We start from the raw sequence: 16,612 nt of genomic DNA, 5'->3' as shown, positions 1-16,612 counted from the left end.
TCTATAAGAATGGATTGATAGAAAATCGGTGGTAGAGCACTGATAAGCATTTACATTCAAGAAAGCATTTCTCAACAAAATACTAAGGTTCTGATGCTTTTAGTGGTGGTGATTTAATATGAGCACTTACTTTAAAAGCCTTCCGTTGTCACTTATTAATGAAAATGAAATACTTATTATCATCTTTAAGCTGTCAAGATATTAGATTAAATATTTTATATAACTAGAGAAGAAATTTTATTTGCTACGACCTAAATTTGAAAAATCAACAATAATCTTAGTCTTCTGGCACACGTTTTAAAGCCGGATTCACTTTTGAGAGATGTCATATAATCCTAGTACATTTTTAGCTTTATCGTGAATGTCTCATAAGAATACAATTCACCTAGACCCTAGATTAGAGATGAGGTTGAATTTCAGTTCCACTCCTCAATGGCTAATTCAGCAAATCCAGGGCCCATTTAATAATTTGGTGCTGTGTGTGACATCTTACAGAAGGCATTGGCATCTGATTTTAAGCAGTAAGTGCTCTGTGGACAACAGAAGGCAAGATTGTCATAGGCCCAGAGTTCCTACAACCTAAAAAATTAAAGATTCTGCAAGTTGGAGATTGGTTCATTTTTTTTTCTTTTTCTCTGAATGAACAGAAATAATGGATGACTGTTCGACCAATTGCAATGGGAACGGAGAGTGTATCTCCGGTCATTGTCATTGTTTCCCAGGATTCCTTGGACCTGACTGTGCTAGAGGTAATGTTGCTTTGTTATTCTGAGCAGTTTGGGGAAATGGATGTCATTTGGGAACTCAAAATTTGTAGTAACAGTAGTAGTAGCAGTAGCAGTAAAAACAACAGTGGTAGTAGCAGTAATAATAATGCCCTTCCACCACCATCAAAAGCTAAGCACTTACTATGTATGCCAGGAACTACTCGGAACACTCTGTTACCTCTTTTAATTTCTACGACAGCCTTCCCTTCTGGAGTAGGCCTTCTATTATCCCTGTTTTGTGGACAAGGAAACAATCTTACCCATAAACTTACCCATAGTTTAATTCTTGAAAAACTTTAGGTAGATCATATCATGTTTTCTCATAGGGTTACAATTATTACTTTAGAGATGCTGTCTGCTTATTTTCAATGTATTCTTGAAGGTCCCTGTATCCTAATGGTTTAATTACATATTTCTCAGCCATTCAATTTTGTTAGAATATATTCAATTCAACAGAGAATTGTAAAGCACTTGCTAAGTTCCCAGTACCATGAGAGATCTTGGGGAGGTGGGGGAAGGGACAGTGGCTGGTATTAAAAATGGATAAGACAAAAGATGCAGACCCTGCCCTCAAGGAGCCCATAGTTTTCATAGGGAGACAATGACAAAATAGAGTAAGTTTTCTGATAAAAGTCTGCCCACTGTTGTAAGAGTAGACATTTGTCCAGCATAAATAAATTTAAATGCACAATTATTTAAAAATAATTGCATAATATAAATAATTTCTTACTTATTAGTTATTTAAATTTCAGGTTTCGTTTCCAAAAAGTAATGTACATCTGCTTGAGGACGAAAAAGCATAAGATAGAAAACCCCCAGCTTAAAATAATAATAATAATAGTAGTAATAGCTGGAATATTGGTGAAATCAAAAACAAATACTTGAAATAATTTCTCCACTCTGAGGATATTTTTATAATTTGTCTTTACCCCACTCCCATAAGAAGAAAATCCTTATGTTTGTAATCATGAACATGTGCCTACTTGATAAAAGGTAAAACACAAATAGTACAATTTTTGCCAGAAATATTCAAGAATCAATAGAGAATGATCTTTGGAGATTTTAAGAACATTATAAGAATATTAAAAGTTCATTTACCAACCTTCAGATTCGTGCCCTGTGCTGTGTAGTGGGAATGGAGAATATGAAAAGGGACACTGTGTCTGCAGGAATGGATGGAAGGGGCCAGAGTGTGACGTTCCAGAAGAACAATGCATTGACCCAACATGCTTTGGCCACGGCACCTGCATAATGGGAGTTTGCATCTGTGTGCCAGGATACAAAGGAGAAATATGTGAAGAAGGTCAGAGCTCCATTTTAATCTATTGCTTCAGAGTTTTCTCTCACTGAATTGTCCAAGGTATATCATTCCATGTTGCTAGAGTGGTCTTTGCAAATCGTAAATGCTCAACGTGTCCTTAGTAGTCCACTGATTTTTTGGGCTGATGGCGCAAGAGAGTGGAGTGGGAGGAGGACAGGCATCTTCTGAGAGTCTCTAATATTATACATGAAGCCAAATCTATGACACTCCCTGAGCCACAGTGAAAAATGGCACCCCCTTCATTTCTAGCACTGGTTTACAACTTTAGATTTTCCATATTAATGATTTTAGGTGTTAAGTCATATTCTTTCATTATTACAGAGTGCATTATGCTACATCTTACTATAAAGCGTATAATAAAAAATAATATATGTACATTCAGAAACATTTCGTGACTTTTTCTTTGGGAATTATTTGTAATTACCATTATTATTATTTCTTTATATTATTTATTTTTAGATATCTCATGCTGAAACTTGATGTCCATGTCTAGGGATGTAGACTTACCATTAATGAGTTTCAGAAAACGTCACTATATTAAAATTCACCCCAAAGGAGTCTTTACCCAAAAGAGCCCATATTTTCAAATGTCAGTAGTTTTATCATTTAGAGAGACACATTGGAAAATAAGTTTACAAGTAATCAGACCTTTTTCATGCCACATTTCTCAAACAAGACTGATTTCAGAAATTATATTAAACCATTATCATGGGAGATGGGCTCATCACAACTGTTGTTCAGGAAAGAGGCTGCTGAAAGTACACTGTAATTGCTTTTTGAAGATGGCTCATTAAGACTATTACACAGCATTCTAAAGGGTTTAATCTCATTTTGTTCCATGAGCAAGCAAGACTTTAACTTTACACCTCCCATTAGAAAATAGAAAAGTTTTGGTGTGAAAATTGTATCTGTTTCAATGAATGTCAGCGGGCCTAGACAAGGCTCCAGAGCTCCTGAATTACTTCTGGAAAGTTGTTATGGTGGTCCAACTGCAATCATTATATTTAAGTTGTAAATTCAGATACTACATGTGAACGCAAACATATCTTCACCAAAAACAGATGTTGTCTATCACAGCACTTAAAATTTGCCATGTAAAAACATTTCACATAATTAATTTAGATGCTTCTGCTTTTAATTTTGTGAGCAATTGAAAAAGGACTAACCTTAAATTTGCCCTCTCAGTTGTCGGTTATTAAGACATTTGTAAGATATACAAGATAGCAAGGAAGAATGCTTACCATAGAAAGTTTATAATGGTATGAACTTTTCAAATACAACAGAAAAAAATGTTTTAAGTCAGACAACACAGACCAGGAGCCCACAGGTTGACCTGGGACTGGGTGGTTTTGTTTGGCTCACATAGTGTTGCTGTTGATGTTGTGTTTTATTAATGTGACTTATTTGCCAAAATTTAAAAATAGAGAAATGTCATATAAAAGTCTCTATTTCTGGCTTCCCTTGAGCAACTGGAAAATCTGGTAACCCTGTGCCCACATTCCTACATGGTGGTAATCAACTGGAGGCGAGTAGGAGCAATTCCCTTTAAACCAGAAACTTGTTCTCAGTTCACCCCTAACATACCCTATGTTCTTACATCGAGCCCATTTCATCCTTGTATGCTACTATCTAGCTCATTTCACCATTTTACTCTGAACCTCTGATTTAAGTATGACTTATCTATTCATTGAAGCAGACCACTTGAAAAATAAGCTATATTAAGTTAAATGCTGTTTTGCATGTTAAAATTGTCATTGTACTTTAATATAACAAAAATGCTTCCTTTTAGAAAAGTTCTATACTTTGGGCTTTCTCTCTTCCCCGAAATGATAAATCAAATTAGTTGTTCCCCTTGGTATTTATTTGATGATTAATTCAGGTATTAAAGCATTGTACTAATGACCATGACTGAGGTCATGAACTAATTACAAGGGCAAAAATAATAATTACAATAATGCTTAGAATTAGTCTGTTCCATGGCCACCAGCCACATCCTAAAACTAGGCCAGTCTTGCAAATGCAAGCAGTCCATTTCAATTTCTGGAAAAGTAATATAAAGCATACATTCTCACTATGGTAAGTTATATTAGTTTCATCTTATTTGTATGAGAAGATTAGAAATTTGAAAATCAACTTTCCTATACCCCCTGAAATGGTCACTCAGTTAAAAGCACAAAGAAAATTTTCCCCAAGGTAACCATAGAAACCTGTCTCTAAAATAGTTTATACATTTGTTAAATGTGTTCCAAAATTTCCACACTCACAGAATCAGAGACAAATGGAATTTGGGTCTGTGGTATTCTAAGACACTGAAAGTTATGTCACAGTGACCTGATAGAAAGAGAAACCACAAAGAGAATAATTTAAAATTAGTTTTAAAATGTTGCATTTCAGTGTTTCTAAGGAATAAATAGGATATTATAACAGATTGATTTAAATTTTATGATTTCATGCAACAGCAGTCACTTCACCCAATACATTGAATAATCTAAACTTTAGTACACACACATACACACACACACATATTCCTCTAGACACATCAAGTAATCAAGTAAAAGCCCTTTCTGGGAGTTTTGATTCCAATTTCAGAAAGGATAAGCAATGATTTCAAGAATCTTTGGGCTGTTGTTTTTTTCCTTTTCAAATCTGAGGAATTCTTATCAAAGGTCCACACCACTCTACCCACCTGTTTGTGTGGTGGTACTGCACACTGTTGGCAATTTTACACAGCGTATGTGAGGATTTCCTTCTTCTAAATTTAGGATGCAACCTTTATGATTCCCTACCATATTTTTAAGTGCTAATAATCTTCTGGTTTGAACACAGTGTTTTCATGAGTCAGGTTATTGCCTAATTTAAACAGCATTGATGATATAATATTAGGAAATTAATGTATCTTGGTTTCATTATCCTGAGGAATGCTGGTCACAGCTGATCCCTTTTAACCTTCCCCCAACCCCTTTTTTGGGCCTTCAGAGGACTGCTTAGACCCAATGTGTTCCAGCCATGGCATCTGTGTAAAAGGAGAATGCCACTGTTCTACTGGCTGGGGAGGAGTCAACTGTGAAACTCCACTTCCTATATGTCAAGAGCAGTGCTCAGGACACGGAACTTTTCTTCTGGACACTGGAATGTGCAGCTGTGACCCCAAGTGGACAGGATCTGACTGCTCAACAGGTACTTTGGAGTCATCCCCTTCTCCTTCCTCCACCCCCGGGTTCTACCTGGTCCTTTCCTTAAGGTACTGTTTCTTAAAGTGTTATCTGTATGACATTTCTGGGCCATAAGGGGCTTCCAGGTATTTCCTAGGCTACTTTTACGTTATTATTAAATCATGGTTTTCATTTTCATAGGTGTGTGCTTGAATCTCTGTCCTCATTCTGGATTCTCATGCAGTTATTTTATCCATTCCCAAGTCTCCTCCGATCAGTTCTATAGAGATTTTTTCAGATCAGTATCTCTTCCACACTCAAATAATCCTGCTTTTCCAATCATCTGCTAGATATTTCCACTAGGTGTCCCATCACCTAAAACATAGTTTACCCTCTTAGCCCACATACTCTACTATATTTTGTATATTGCTGCCAAATTTCTATTCCATAACATTGCTTTCCTTGTCCCATCCCCTACTTTAAAATCTTCCATAGTTCCTCACTATCTCTAGATAAACTTCAAATTTCCTAGCTTACTATTAAAAGCCTACCACAAACTATTCAAAACCTCTTTCTCCATTCTTATTTTCCACTTCTCCTTCCCACGCAAATCCCTCCTTCTGCCAGAATAATCACCCCTCAAATACATCATATTTTCCACACTTTTCTCCATGCCTTTTCCTCAGCATGGAATATTTTTACCTCCCAACCTATGAAAATCCAACCCAGCCACAAAGACCAATTGCAATTTTAGCTATTCCATAAAATCTTTCCATAAAATTCCATAAAATCCCTGATCCTGTGGACAGGGATTCTCTGAATTCCTACTGTATTCACTGCTAGTGCTATAGCACATAGTACAGAAGGCATTGTGATATAGGTATTTGTGTACTCGACTTATTTTCCCATCTGAATTGTAAGCACTGAATACAATGGGTCATTCTTTATACTTTTTTTCCTTACCTCAGACAATGTGCTCATTAAATGAGTAAAATTAATAAATGATAATTCCTACAGAGCCTCTGCCCATGAATTTTGTTGAGGATGTTAAAATGACTTATGGTAAGTGGGAAGGCTATATGTGCTGTGGAACTTTTGGTATCACTGAATTAGCTCATCAATCAAAAAGTCGGGGATCTGATGCTGTAAGGAAACAGGTGAATCCCTCTGTTAAGAGAATTCATTCTAACATAAAACTTAACTGTAAGCAATTTTGTTGCCTCACATAGAAATAATATGGAAGAGAATATTGCATTTTATAATGTCAGAAAATGATCAAAATGTTAAAGGCAATCAAATAATACCTAAAATGCAAATCATAAAAATTTTTTATATATCTAGCAAATATGTATATTCCTGTTATGTGCTTGGTACAGTGCTTGATGCTGAGGATATAGTGGTGAACAAGATGGACATGGTCCTCGCACTATTGGAACTTATTTTGAAAAAGTTAGGGGATGTTACAAAAGGAAAGTAACTGGGCACTATGGGAATGTATAGTAGGAAGCTAACTAGATTATTAATTTATTTACTAAATATTGTTGAACATCTGCCATCCTTCCATGTGTCAGATACATTATCATGCTCTGGAGCTTCAAGGATGGAACAATAATAATAATAATTACTATGACAACAATAATAATAAATCTTATCATTTTTGTACATGGTATTATCATTATACCAAACATATAACAATTATTATGTAATAATAGATACATATGTTAATTGACTTAATATTCATAACAGCCCTATAAACTCTATAATAGCTTCATACATTATATGCTCATTTTATGGATGAAGAAACTGATGCAGAGAGAGGTTAAGTAACTTGTCCAAGGTCACCCAGCTAACAAATGTCAGAGCTAGGGTTTGGAGGAGGGTACTGTGCTGTCCTCTAAGGAGCCTTTCATCTAATTCACCATGTATAAAAATTTTTTGGCTTAGAATATTCCAGAGCTATGTGTCATAGAGCACAAAGGAGGGAATAGTGGAGTAACTCTGTGGGAAAAGTCCCTATGGTCAAACAAGGTTTTGAGTGAATATTAGAAAGATTAGTACATATTCATTCAGGTGGACAACAGAGGAAAGAGCATTCCAGACAGGAGTAGCTGAAACAAAGAACTGGAGAAGGGAATCTGCATGACACATTTGGGAACTTAAAAGTCATTGGGTATAGCTGTGGTGAAGGAGTGCAGAAGGAGATAAAATTGGAGAGGTGGGCAGAGGCCAGAACATGGTAAGTTTTATATATACACCAAATTAAGGAAAAAAATTATACCTCCTCTTGACACAATAGGAAGCTACTAAGTGGTTTGAAACAAATTGCATTTTTAGATAAACCGCTCTGACAGCAACTGAGAGGACCAATTGGAGATGGCTGATCTAGGGACCTAAGAGACAAGTTCAGTGATTATTGGAGTATTCCAGAAGCAAGATGATGTGGAAGGCCTGAAATGAAACAGGTTGTGAGAATGGTGAGGCAGAGAGAGACTAGAGAGGAGTTACCTGGTGGCTGAGAGAGAGGAGCCAGGGATAATCACTTTGAGCAACTGGAAGAAGAAGCATAGGTGGAAAGGCAGGTTTGGGGCATAGGGGCAGACATGGTGAGCTCAGTTATGGAAGTGCTGAGTTTTGGGGTGTCCACGGAGGATCAAGGTTGATATGTCCAGTGAGGGATTGATAATCAAGAATGGAACTTAAAGAAGCTGGAGATAAATATTTGGAACATAGTTCAGATTACAGTAACATACATATCATCCAGAGAGAGTGTGCAAAATAAGAATGAAGAAAGACTCCTCAAGAACACCAACATTTAATGTCTTTGCCATAACAGGGTGCTTAACACTGAGTCAAAAACTTGCCTCTTTATATATGGCTTAAGAAACTGTTATTGATTGAATTGTGCTACTGTATCATATGATTGCTTCCTCAGACCATTCACATATCTTATGTGTCTTTTCTCATGCCTCAGAATTGGGTAAAATTCCTGGTAATATATGCCCCATCAGTTTCACAAATTCAAATATTTGTATTTACAATGAATCTATATTAAATTTAATGTACTGAGATTTCCTTTCCCCTGCTGACCCCTAACCCTTAATGCAAACAGATATGCACCAGTCCACACTGCAAAGAAAAAAAGAAGAAAAAGGCTAATATGAACATGCATCTATACTAACCCTCTTTCCCTCTCTTCCAAAAGAAGCACCTTAAATCCCACCCCACTTCTGCCTCACCACATTTACCCACCAAAATAAATCAAATTATGAGAGAAAAATGATATCCCCATATAATGTTTGATCTGGAGGAAGCTTTGCGATCATCTGATTCAATGTTTCTCAATTTGCGGCGCCATTTAGTCCGTTTGCCTTTACATCCCTGAGGATTCTAACACACTGAGGCACCGAAAGGTTAACTAGTTTTCCTCAAGGTGTGAGAACTACTGCACTAGTCTAGCATCCACATTTCATTGTTCATTTGCCAAACATTTATTGAGCCCCTACTATTTCTCCATCAGCATGTGAGGGAAAGGATATAAAGAAGGATGAAACATAATAACTATAATTTGGGGAAAAATGTGAACAAAAATATAAAATACCCTGCAGTAAGCGCTACAAGAGAAAGAGAGAAACAACATGCAAGGGGCATTTAATCTTGCCTTAAGATTTAGGAAGTGGTCAAAAATAATGAATGGCCTCGAATGCTATGATGGTTTGAAGCTGTATATACCCCAGGAAAACATGTTCTTAAATCTAATCCATTGCTGTGGATGTAAAGCCCCCTTTGATGAGGTTACTTCAGTTAAGATGTGCCCCAACTTAATCAGGGTGGATCTTAATCCTATTACTGGAGTCCTTTATAAGAGAATGAAATTCAGACAGAGAGAGAAAGCCATGGGAAGCAAGAAACTGAAATCAAAGAAACCCAGAGGAGAAGGGAGAGGCCAGCAGATGCTGTCATGTGCCTTGCCATCTGACAGAGGAGCCAAGGATTGCCAGCAGCTGGTCTGCAGAAAGAAAGCAACTCCTTGATGTTGCCTTGATTTTGACATTTTCCCCAGCATCAAAACCATGAGTGAATAAATTCCCATTGTTTAATCTGACCCATTTCATGGTATTTGCTTTTAGCAGCCTAGGAAACTAAAACACATGCCATGCCTAGGAGTTTGGACTTGATCCTTAGGACAATGAGAAAGTCATTGATGGGCTTAAAGAGGGTAGTGTCCTGACCATATTTGCATTTTGGACAGATTGCTCTGAAAACAGTATAGAGAGTACAGTAAAAAATGATGAAAACATTATACAAGGGAATTAAAGTGCAGATAGAAAATAAAGGGCAAATCGTAGAGAGATTAAGAAGTAGGACTTGGTGACTATGTAGGATGCAATGGGTGGCATTAATTTTCACTGACTCTGTAGTTTTACTTTGGGAGACTGGATGAATGGTAATGCTGTTAATTGAGCTATGAAATATTCATTTATTAAACAAATTTTTACTGAGAACCATGTGCCAGGCCCTGTTCTAGGCTCTTGGCATAAATGAGTGAGGAAATCAAAGATTTCTGCACTAGTGGAGCTTACATTCTGGATGAGAGAAATAATAAATAATGAACAAGAAATATGAGGTTTTGAAAGATGAGGAAACTGAGTGTCAGAGAGGTTAAATAATTTGTCCAACATCATACACCTTACTGATTACAAACCTGTGATAGAAACGAGATCTGCTGAATACATTACACATCTAGTGTTCTTTTCAGTGCCTCTCCCCACCCCCACCACCCTCTCCCAAAAAAAGGAAGAAGGAAGAGGGAGACAAGGAGACAAGACTCAGGTGAATAGATTGACTTAGGTTTAGTGAAAAGAGGAAGTTCTGGAAGATGAAGGACATTAAATATGAACTGCATGAATGACACAATTTTGGCCACAGATCCTGGATCGAAGCAATATTCATCCTTTCTAGACTCATTAGTAAAAGAACACGAGAGGTATCTCTTGCTCAAAGAAGAAAAAGTGTAATAGATAGGTATGACCCAGAACTCAGCAGCCTCTCAGTCAAGATACTTCCCAATTAAAACTACCAAATTGAAAAATAGGAGAAAGAAATGCCTTCCAAATCTGCAGTGTCATGGTAGGAATAGTCCTTCTGCAGTTTTTAAGCGCAAATAAAGGTTGTTCCCACAGAGCAAATTTAACCATCGAGATGACTTCTCTGTGCAGACTTTTAATTGAGTGCACTCTTTACAGGAAGCAATTTAACATCTGATTCTTATAATGGATCATGTCATTTCAAAGGTGGATATGATCTTTGCCATGGATTATTTTCTTCCTCCAAGCACATGAAGCTTAGCTGTTAGCATGTTAACTGTGCTGCTCTGATACCAAGGGAACTTCAGTGAATGGTTTGTTGATTATTTTCAGTCTGCTTTTCTAGGTGCACTGAGTATTGTCAGCATCCTAAATTGATACTTGGTATAGACTCCTTTAACCTGAAGATCTCATAGCACTTCTCAAAGGTTTACTCATGAGTCTTTTAAAATATCTCAAGAGGAATACAATACAATTGAAGCATGGATATACCACAGGTCAAATTGTGCTCCTTTAAAACGTAACTCCTGGCCATGAAAACTAAGTAATACATTTAGCTTATACTAAGGGTATTAACCCTAGCCTCTGAGACCAGCATTGTAAAACACATCTACTATATTTCTTTTTTTTTTTTAATCTGGCTTCTCCTTATCACATACTCTTTGAGGGGAAGCATAAAAGCAGAGTGTAGAGCTTTGTATTCCTCTCCTCTGGCTGAAGCTTCCTCTGAGTCACTCTCTCTATTATTACTCACACATATTCAACAGTGGAATTCATAAGAGCTAAATATTCACATAGAGAGGACAACTCTTGCACTTTCTCTACCCCTACCTTTTCTTATTATACTATGTTTTAGAAGTGGACTAATGACCTAGAGAGATTTATGGAGCATTAGGACCTGAGGTATTTCTGAACATACTATTTGCTACAGAACAGAAATCTGATAAGGTACTATCATCGTGGCCCTCATCCAAAGCAGGTTAGTTCCTGAAGATATCAGAAGGCTTTGTTATAAGGATATTTGTTTTTGAACTATCTATTGCATGTGTCTCTCTTGTTCATCAGCAAGATGACAGTATTTGTGTGTGTGTGTGTGTGTGTGTGTGTGTGTGTGTATTCATAGCACAGTGAATTTGAGTAAATCAGAACTTCTTTGAGTCTCAGTTGCCTCATATGTGACATGGTAGATTAGACAAAAGGCCCGTGAGGCCCCTTCCAACACCAAAATCTATGATTTTCAATTCTATATATTGGGATATTGACACTGATTATGAGTGGTTTACAGATACAGTCTGTAAATTATCTTAACTCCATATTGTTCATGGTAAGACCATGTTAATTTTAAATAGTTTTGTTTTCATTTGTTTTCATTTTAAGTACATCTACATATTGATACATATATAGACCATGTTATTTGATGATTTATCTCTATATGTGAAGACACACAGACACAAATATGTATGTGTGTGTATATATATCTTCATTATAACAATGCCTCATTATGTTTTTAAATGTTCCCTAATGGATGGAGATATGCATCTATTAATAAAACATAATTAGAGCAGTATGTGCTAAGGGGCTCATGTAATTATTGTTGCTAGGGAAACTTTCTTTGATTGTATAAGTACCATATGTTTAAAAAACATTATTAGTTTTCCTCTTTATGGAAAGCACTAATAATCAAAAAATTTTCGTGTGACTCTACCTGTCTAGCACATATAATGCTTTACTGAAATTTCTAGGAATTTATAAAACCATTTTAAATGATTAGTTTGTGCATTTTATTTTTTCCTGCACACATTGAAATTACAGTCAGGTCATACATGCCATTTGATAAAGAAGCTTTACTAAAAATGTGATGCACATGCTATGAAGACAACTGTTTAGACATTCATCATGACATTGAAGGAAAAAGTCTGCTCATGAATGGTAACTAGAATTTAGCATTTTCAATAGAAAAGAGATAATTAGTGTAACCAGATTAGGAAACTAGGATTGTAGGTACTTCACTTCTGGACACATGCCCCAGATTTCTTAGAAACAGCAGCTGAGTTCTCAAAAGAAATGTTTATTAGTTAGTAAAGAATGTATCAATGTATCAAAATCCTACAAATTGCCTGGACATAAAGAAAAGCCCAAATATAGACAACTAGTCACTGAAACATGATGGGGGTTTTATTGTATGTTTTAGGTCAGAAGGACAAAAGATCTTTATATACTTATGACTAATTTCTAAATAAGCTTAATTATCTTAACTTGATATTCAAAGGTTGACAACCTGTGATCAAATTTATTTTCAAGTAATTATTTTTCCACTCAGTAAAAATAAAGAATAAACCTTAAGATGACTCTCTTTTTATGGATGTAATAGAACAAACTCCTACTTGAAACATGGTGCTATACTATTAACACTAAAGTGAGGTCAAAACATTAACTCGAGAGTATTGCAGTCAGTATTTGTGAAGTTCATTGATGGGACTAAAAATATAAACCAAACACACCCTTAAGACAATTCGAAGTCAAATTAAATGTTTAAGACTGAATCCACAGAAATATCTTTGGGAGGCAGACATGAAATGGGAAAAAAATCACGCTATTATAATGATTTCCTAGCAACACATTCTACCAGGAGATGGTTTGTCACCCCTAAGCCTTTTATTTGGGAGTGGGGTCCCACATGAAAATGGAAAGTGAACCCAGAAATATTCTCAGATTCAAAAACCCCTTATTTTTATAGAAGAGAGTTCATCTAATGCCTGTAAGATTGTATATATAGTGAGATGATTTAGAGCACATCAAATACAAAATGTTTTCCAAATATATCTTTTACATTTTTTTTTCTGAGACAATGAAAGCCACACCTGTTATGCCATCATTAACAGGCAGAAATGCAAAAATACAGTGAAACTTTTGACAATGTAACAAGTTTGAACTAAGAGGTAAATTTTAAGCTGCTTCTCTGTAATTCTGAAGTAACTCTCCTGAATGTTCCAGCACATTAAAGCTTTAAAATTGTTTTTCAAATTGGGGACATACATTTAAATAAGGTGGCAATTGTGAGGCAAAAAAAAAAATGCATCTGAGTGTGAGGTGTTGTGCTTATTTACATGATTAAAGTATAGTAATAAGGAATGCATTTGGGCAGTACAATAGGAACATCAAAAGAAAACAGGCAAATTTGGTTTAACTATTAAATGCATTCCCCTCATTTACCAAAGCTCTTATTCTGAATTCCAAGTTCATTTGCTCTTTGGCATTCTTCTCAATCCATGTTATGCTACATGAAGTGAAAATAGACCTAGGACAGGGGTGCATGCAATAGTGTGTTTGGCCCTATGAATAAGATCCTGTGGGGAGAGTGTCAACTTGGATGCCCACCTCCAGAATCTGCCCCTGCTGCCATGGAAATTCCCTGATAGGGTAAGAGGAGGTAGAAAGGCTCTATGGCGGAGATGGCTGAGAGAGGTTGCAAGAAGCCGGGATTCAATTCTGCAAAATTGGTGCCCAGGACCAGGGGAAGGATCATAATAAGTGTTCCCAATCCTGCATACCAAAATCAGATGTTTTGAGGTACAGAAGGGCACCTGTATATCTTCCCCAAATAAGCTGAAAGCTATTTTTATTCTTCCAATAAAAGTATCCTTAGTTCTTCTGGTGGTTTTATTTTTTTTTCTCTAAATACTTTCATATACATTGTCTTCAGTTCATTGTTATGGCTATAATCCAGGCTCATTATTAGAACTTGAATTGCATATTGAGCTGTGATGATACAGAATGCCCATATCTCTGTTCCACAGATTTTATTTACATATATATTCTTCTGAGTCATTGGAGACATGGGGAAAGGGAATAAGAAAGACAGAGATTAATTTTTCACCTGGAAACTTGATAAGATGGAGCTCATAGAATTTCTGAATGAGTAATTTACTCTGCTATAGAGAACTTGACTTATACCCCAGCTTCCAAATTCTGAGTAACCTAGCAAAAAGGTTTCTATAATTCTCATAATACCCATAAGGTATAAGTAGAATAGATAATAGTTTCTTCATTTAATAGCTGAAGGAACTAATTTGCTGTTATATGCAGGAAAGTTACTTTTTTGTGCATGCTTTAGAGTTGAGACTGGCAGTAGAACTCACAGCCTATTGTTCTTTCCTGAAGATTGGTGTGAGTTAATGTTTGTTTATCCTGCTTGGTTCTTGCTGAGCTTTTGAATCGGAGAATCCATGTCTTTCATTACTTATTTCAAATTTTTGTTCATTATTTCTTTGAACCTTGACTTTCCCTCATTCTTTGTTATCTCCTTTTGGATGTCACCTTAGACAGTCCCATGCTAGCCTCCAGGTCTTTTAACTACTTTTTTCTATTTGCTTCTCTGTGTTATAGTATAGGTAATTTCTTTAGATCTGACTTCTAGTTCACTAAATCTCTCTTAAGCTGTGTTTAATATGGTGTTTAACCCTTCCACTGAATTTTTTAATTTATTTATTATTTTTTATTCTAAAATATGCATTCTGTTTTTTTTCAAAAATGCCTCATTATTTTTGATAATTTCTTTCTCTTTAATCCTGTTTTTGATTATACTCTCTTCTTTAAACATATTAATAATAATTTGAAATGTTGTATCTTAAAAATACACTATCTTAAATTAAGTCTTTGTCGGTCTGGATCTATGGTTTGTTGTTTCCATAGATTCTTGCATATGATGGCTTGCTTTATTCCATTTCTTGTTTGTTTTATTGTGAAATCAAATATGTTGTAATTCTCACTAAGGCCTATGTGAAGCTGCAAATCGGGGGAGAATTTACATTTGTTTCTGTCAAGAATCTATCTGCCACTACAGACCACAGTAAACTCTAAATTAAAAAATCTCATGTTACAGTTTTCCAGACAACACAAATAGTGTAAATTGAGGCCCCAAACCCACATGAAACCCGACTAGTGGCCATGAAGTCTCAGGAGAGCCTTGTTATTTAACATCTTTGTGGATGAAAGCCTGAGATAAATCATTTTTTTTCTAGTATGTCTCTGCGAGGCACATTGTCTTTTAGGTTGGTTCCCAATATGGATCCTTGATCCTGTGCAGGCCCAAGGCTTAGCTAACAATTTATTCCCCACTCTGGACCCTTACCAAAACTCTAGGTCACCCAGATCAACAGAGGTCCCAAGGGTCCTGGCGGAGCTATGACTATCCATGTATTTTTGGGCACACCAACCACTATGGGGCTCAATTTCCACATCTACAAAATGTAGTTTTAAGCCAAAACCATTTTTCAATTTATTTTTAGTAATTACTATTTTTTCCACTGAAACTAGAGAAAACATTTGTTACATTCCAGTTAAATCAAGAATATATTCTACTAAAGTATGGGTAAACGCATTGGAGTTCAACAAACCTAGATCTCATTTTATGTTAACAAAACAGAACAGTTAATGTGCACTGAAAGAGCATTCTGAGAAGAATTGTGTGAAAGATAATTCTGAAACCACCATAATCAAAGTCAGTGATATTAACAGTAGAGTCAAGAGTAAACAGTCTCGGGAAGAGCTGAGATGGCAACATAGAGAGGAGTGGAAGACTTAGTCCCCGCCGGGACAATTCATAAATGACAAAAAAAAATAGTAAATAACCTGGAATAACTGCTGGGAGACAAAAATGACTGTCCACTCATCATCCACCTACCTGAATTGGGAGGAATGCCCGAGATCGCAGCATAAAATCTGTAAGTAAAACTGTGGACCTGCGCTAAGAGCGAAGAACCAAGAGCCCCTCCCTCACAGAAGCCTCATGGTGCTAGAGAACAGCACTCTCTCAGCCCAGCTCCAACTGGGGTTTTAATGTTAACTGCTCAATACAGACAGCGAATCTTCAACAAGTAGACAGAGGCTTTTGGTGACAACTGACCTTTGGAGAGTCAGGGGACATATCTGTCTCAGAACAGGGAGCCCAGAGTATCGGGTGCTATCTCTGGGTGACGGGTGAAACTGGGAGCTTTTCTTTCCCTTTCTCTCTCTGTGGAGAAAACCTCAGTCATTTTCAGCCTGCAGTGCTTTGCAGTAAATACAGCCTCAGCCATTTTAAAATCAAAACACTTTAATCAGCAGAGTCAGAGAAACAAAGAACTTATTGATATGCAGATGTACTCTCTGGAGGGGGCATAGCTTCCCAAGATGAAAGGGAGGGGCTCAGCTCTACTGCCCACCTTTCCAGAACCAGACCCCAAAGCCTGGGGGAGGAGAGCCACAGGCCACACCATCTTACACAGGCAGTGACAGGCTGACAGGTGC

At 36.5% G+C, this 16,612-nt stretch overlaps 1 protein-coding gene across 1 annotated transcript in view; it reads left to right on the top strand.

Moving 5' to 3' along the window:
• Nucleotides 1-652: 652 nt before the first annotated feature.
• The window catches only part of TENM1 (teneurin transmembrane protein 1), a 388,184-nt gene continuing 372,224 nt past the window's right edge, over nucleotides 653-16,612 (top strand). Inside the window, exons 1-3 of the mRNA XM_037821365.1 lie at nucleotides 653-749; nucleotides 1,876-2,070; nucleotides 5,065-5,265. Coding sequence (XP_037677293.1) covers nucleotides 653-749; nucleotides 1,876-2,070; nucleotides 5,065-5,265 — 493 coding nt within the window. The remainder of the gene's footprint in view (nucleotides 750-1,875; nucleotides 2,071-5,064; nucleotides 5,266-16,612) is intronic.

The sequence above is a fragment of the Choloepus didactylus genome, chromosome X (genome assembly GCF_015220235.1).
Source record: "Choloepus didactylus isolate mChoDid1 chromosome X, mChoDid1.pri, whole genome shotgun sequence".
Classification (NCBI taxonomy): domain Eukaryota; kingdom Metazoa; phylum Chordata; class Mammalia; order Pilosa; family Megalonychidae; genus Choloepus; species Choloepus didactylus.
This window is presented reverse-complemented; position numbering and strand designations above follow the sequence as displayed.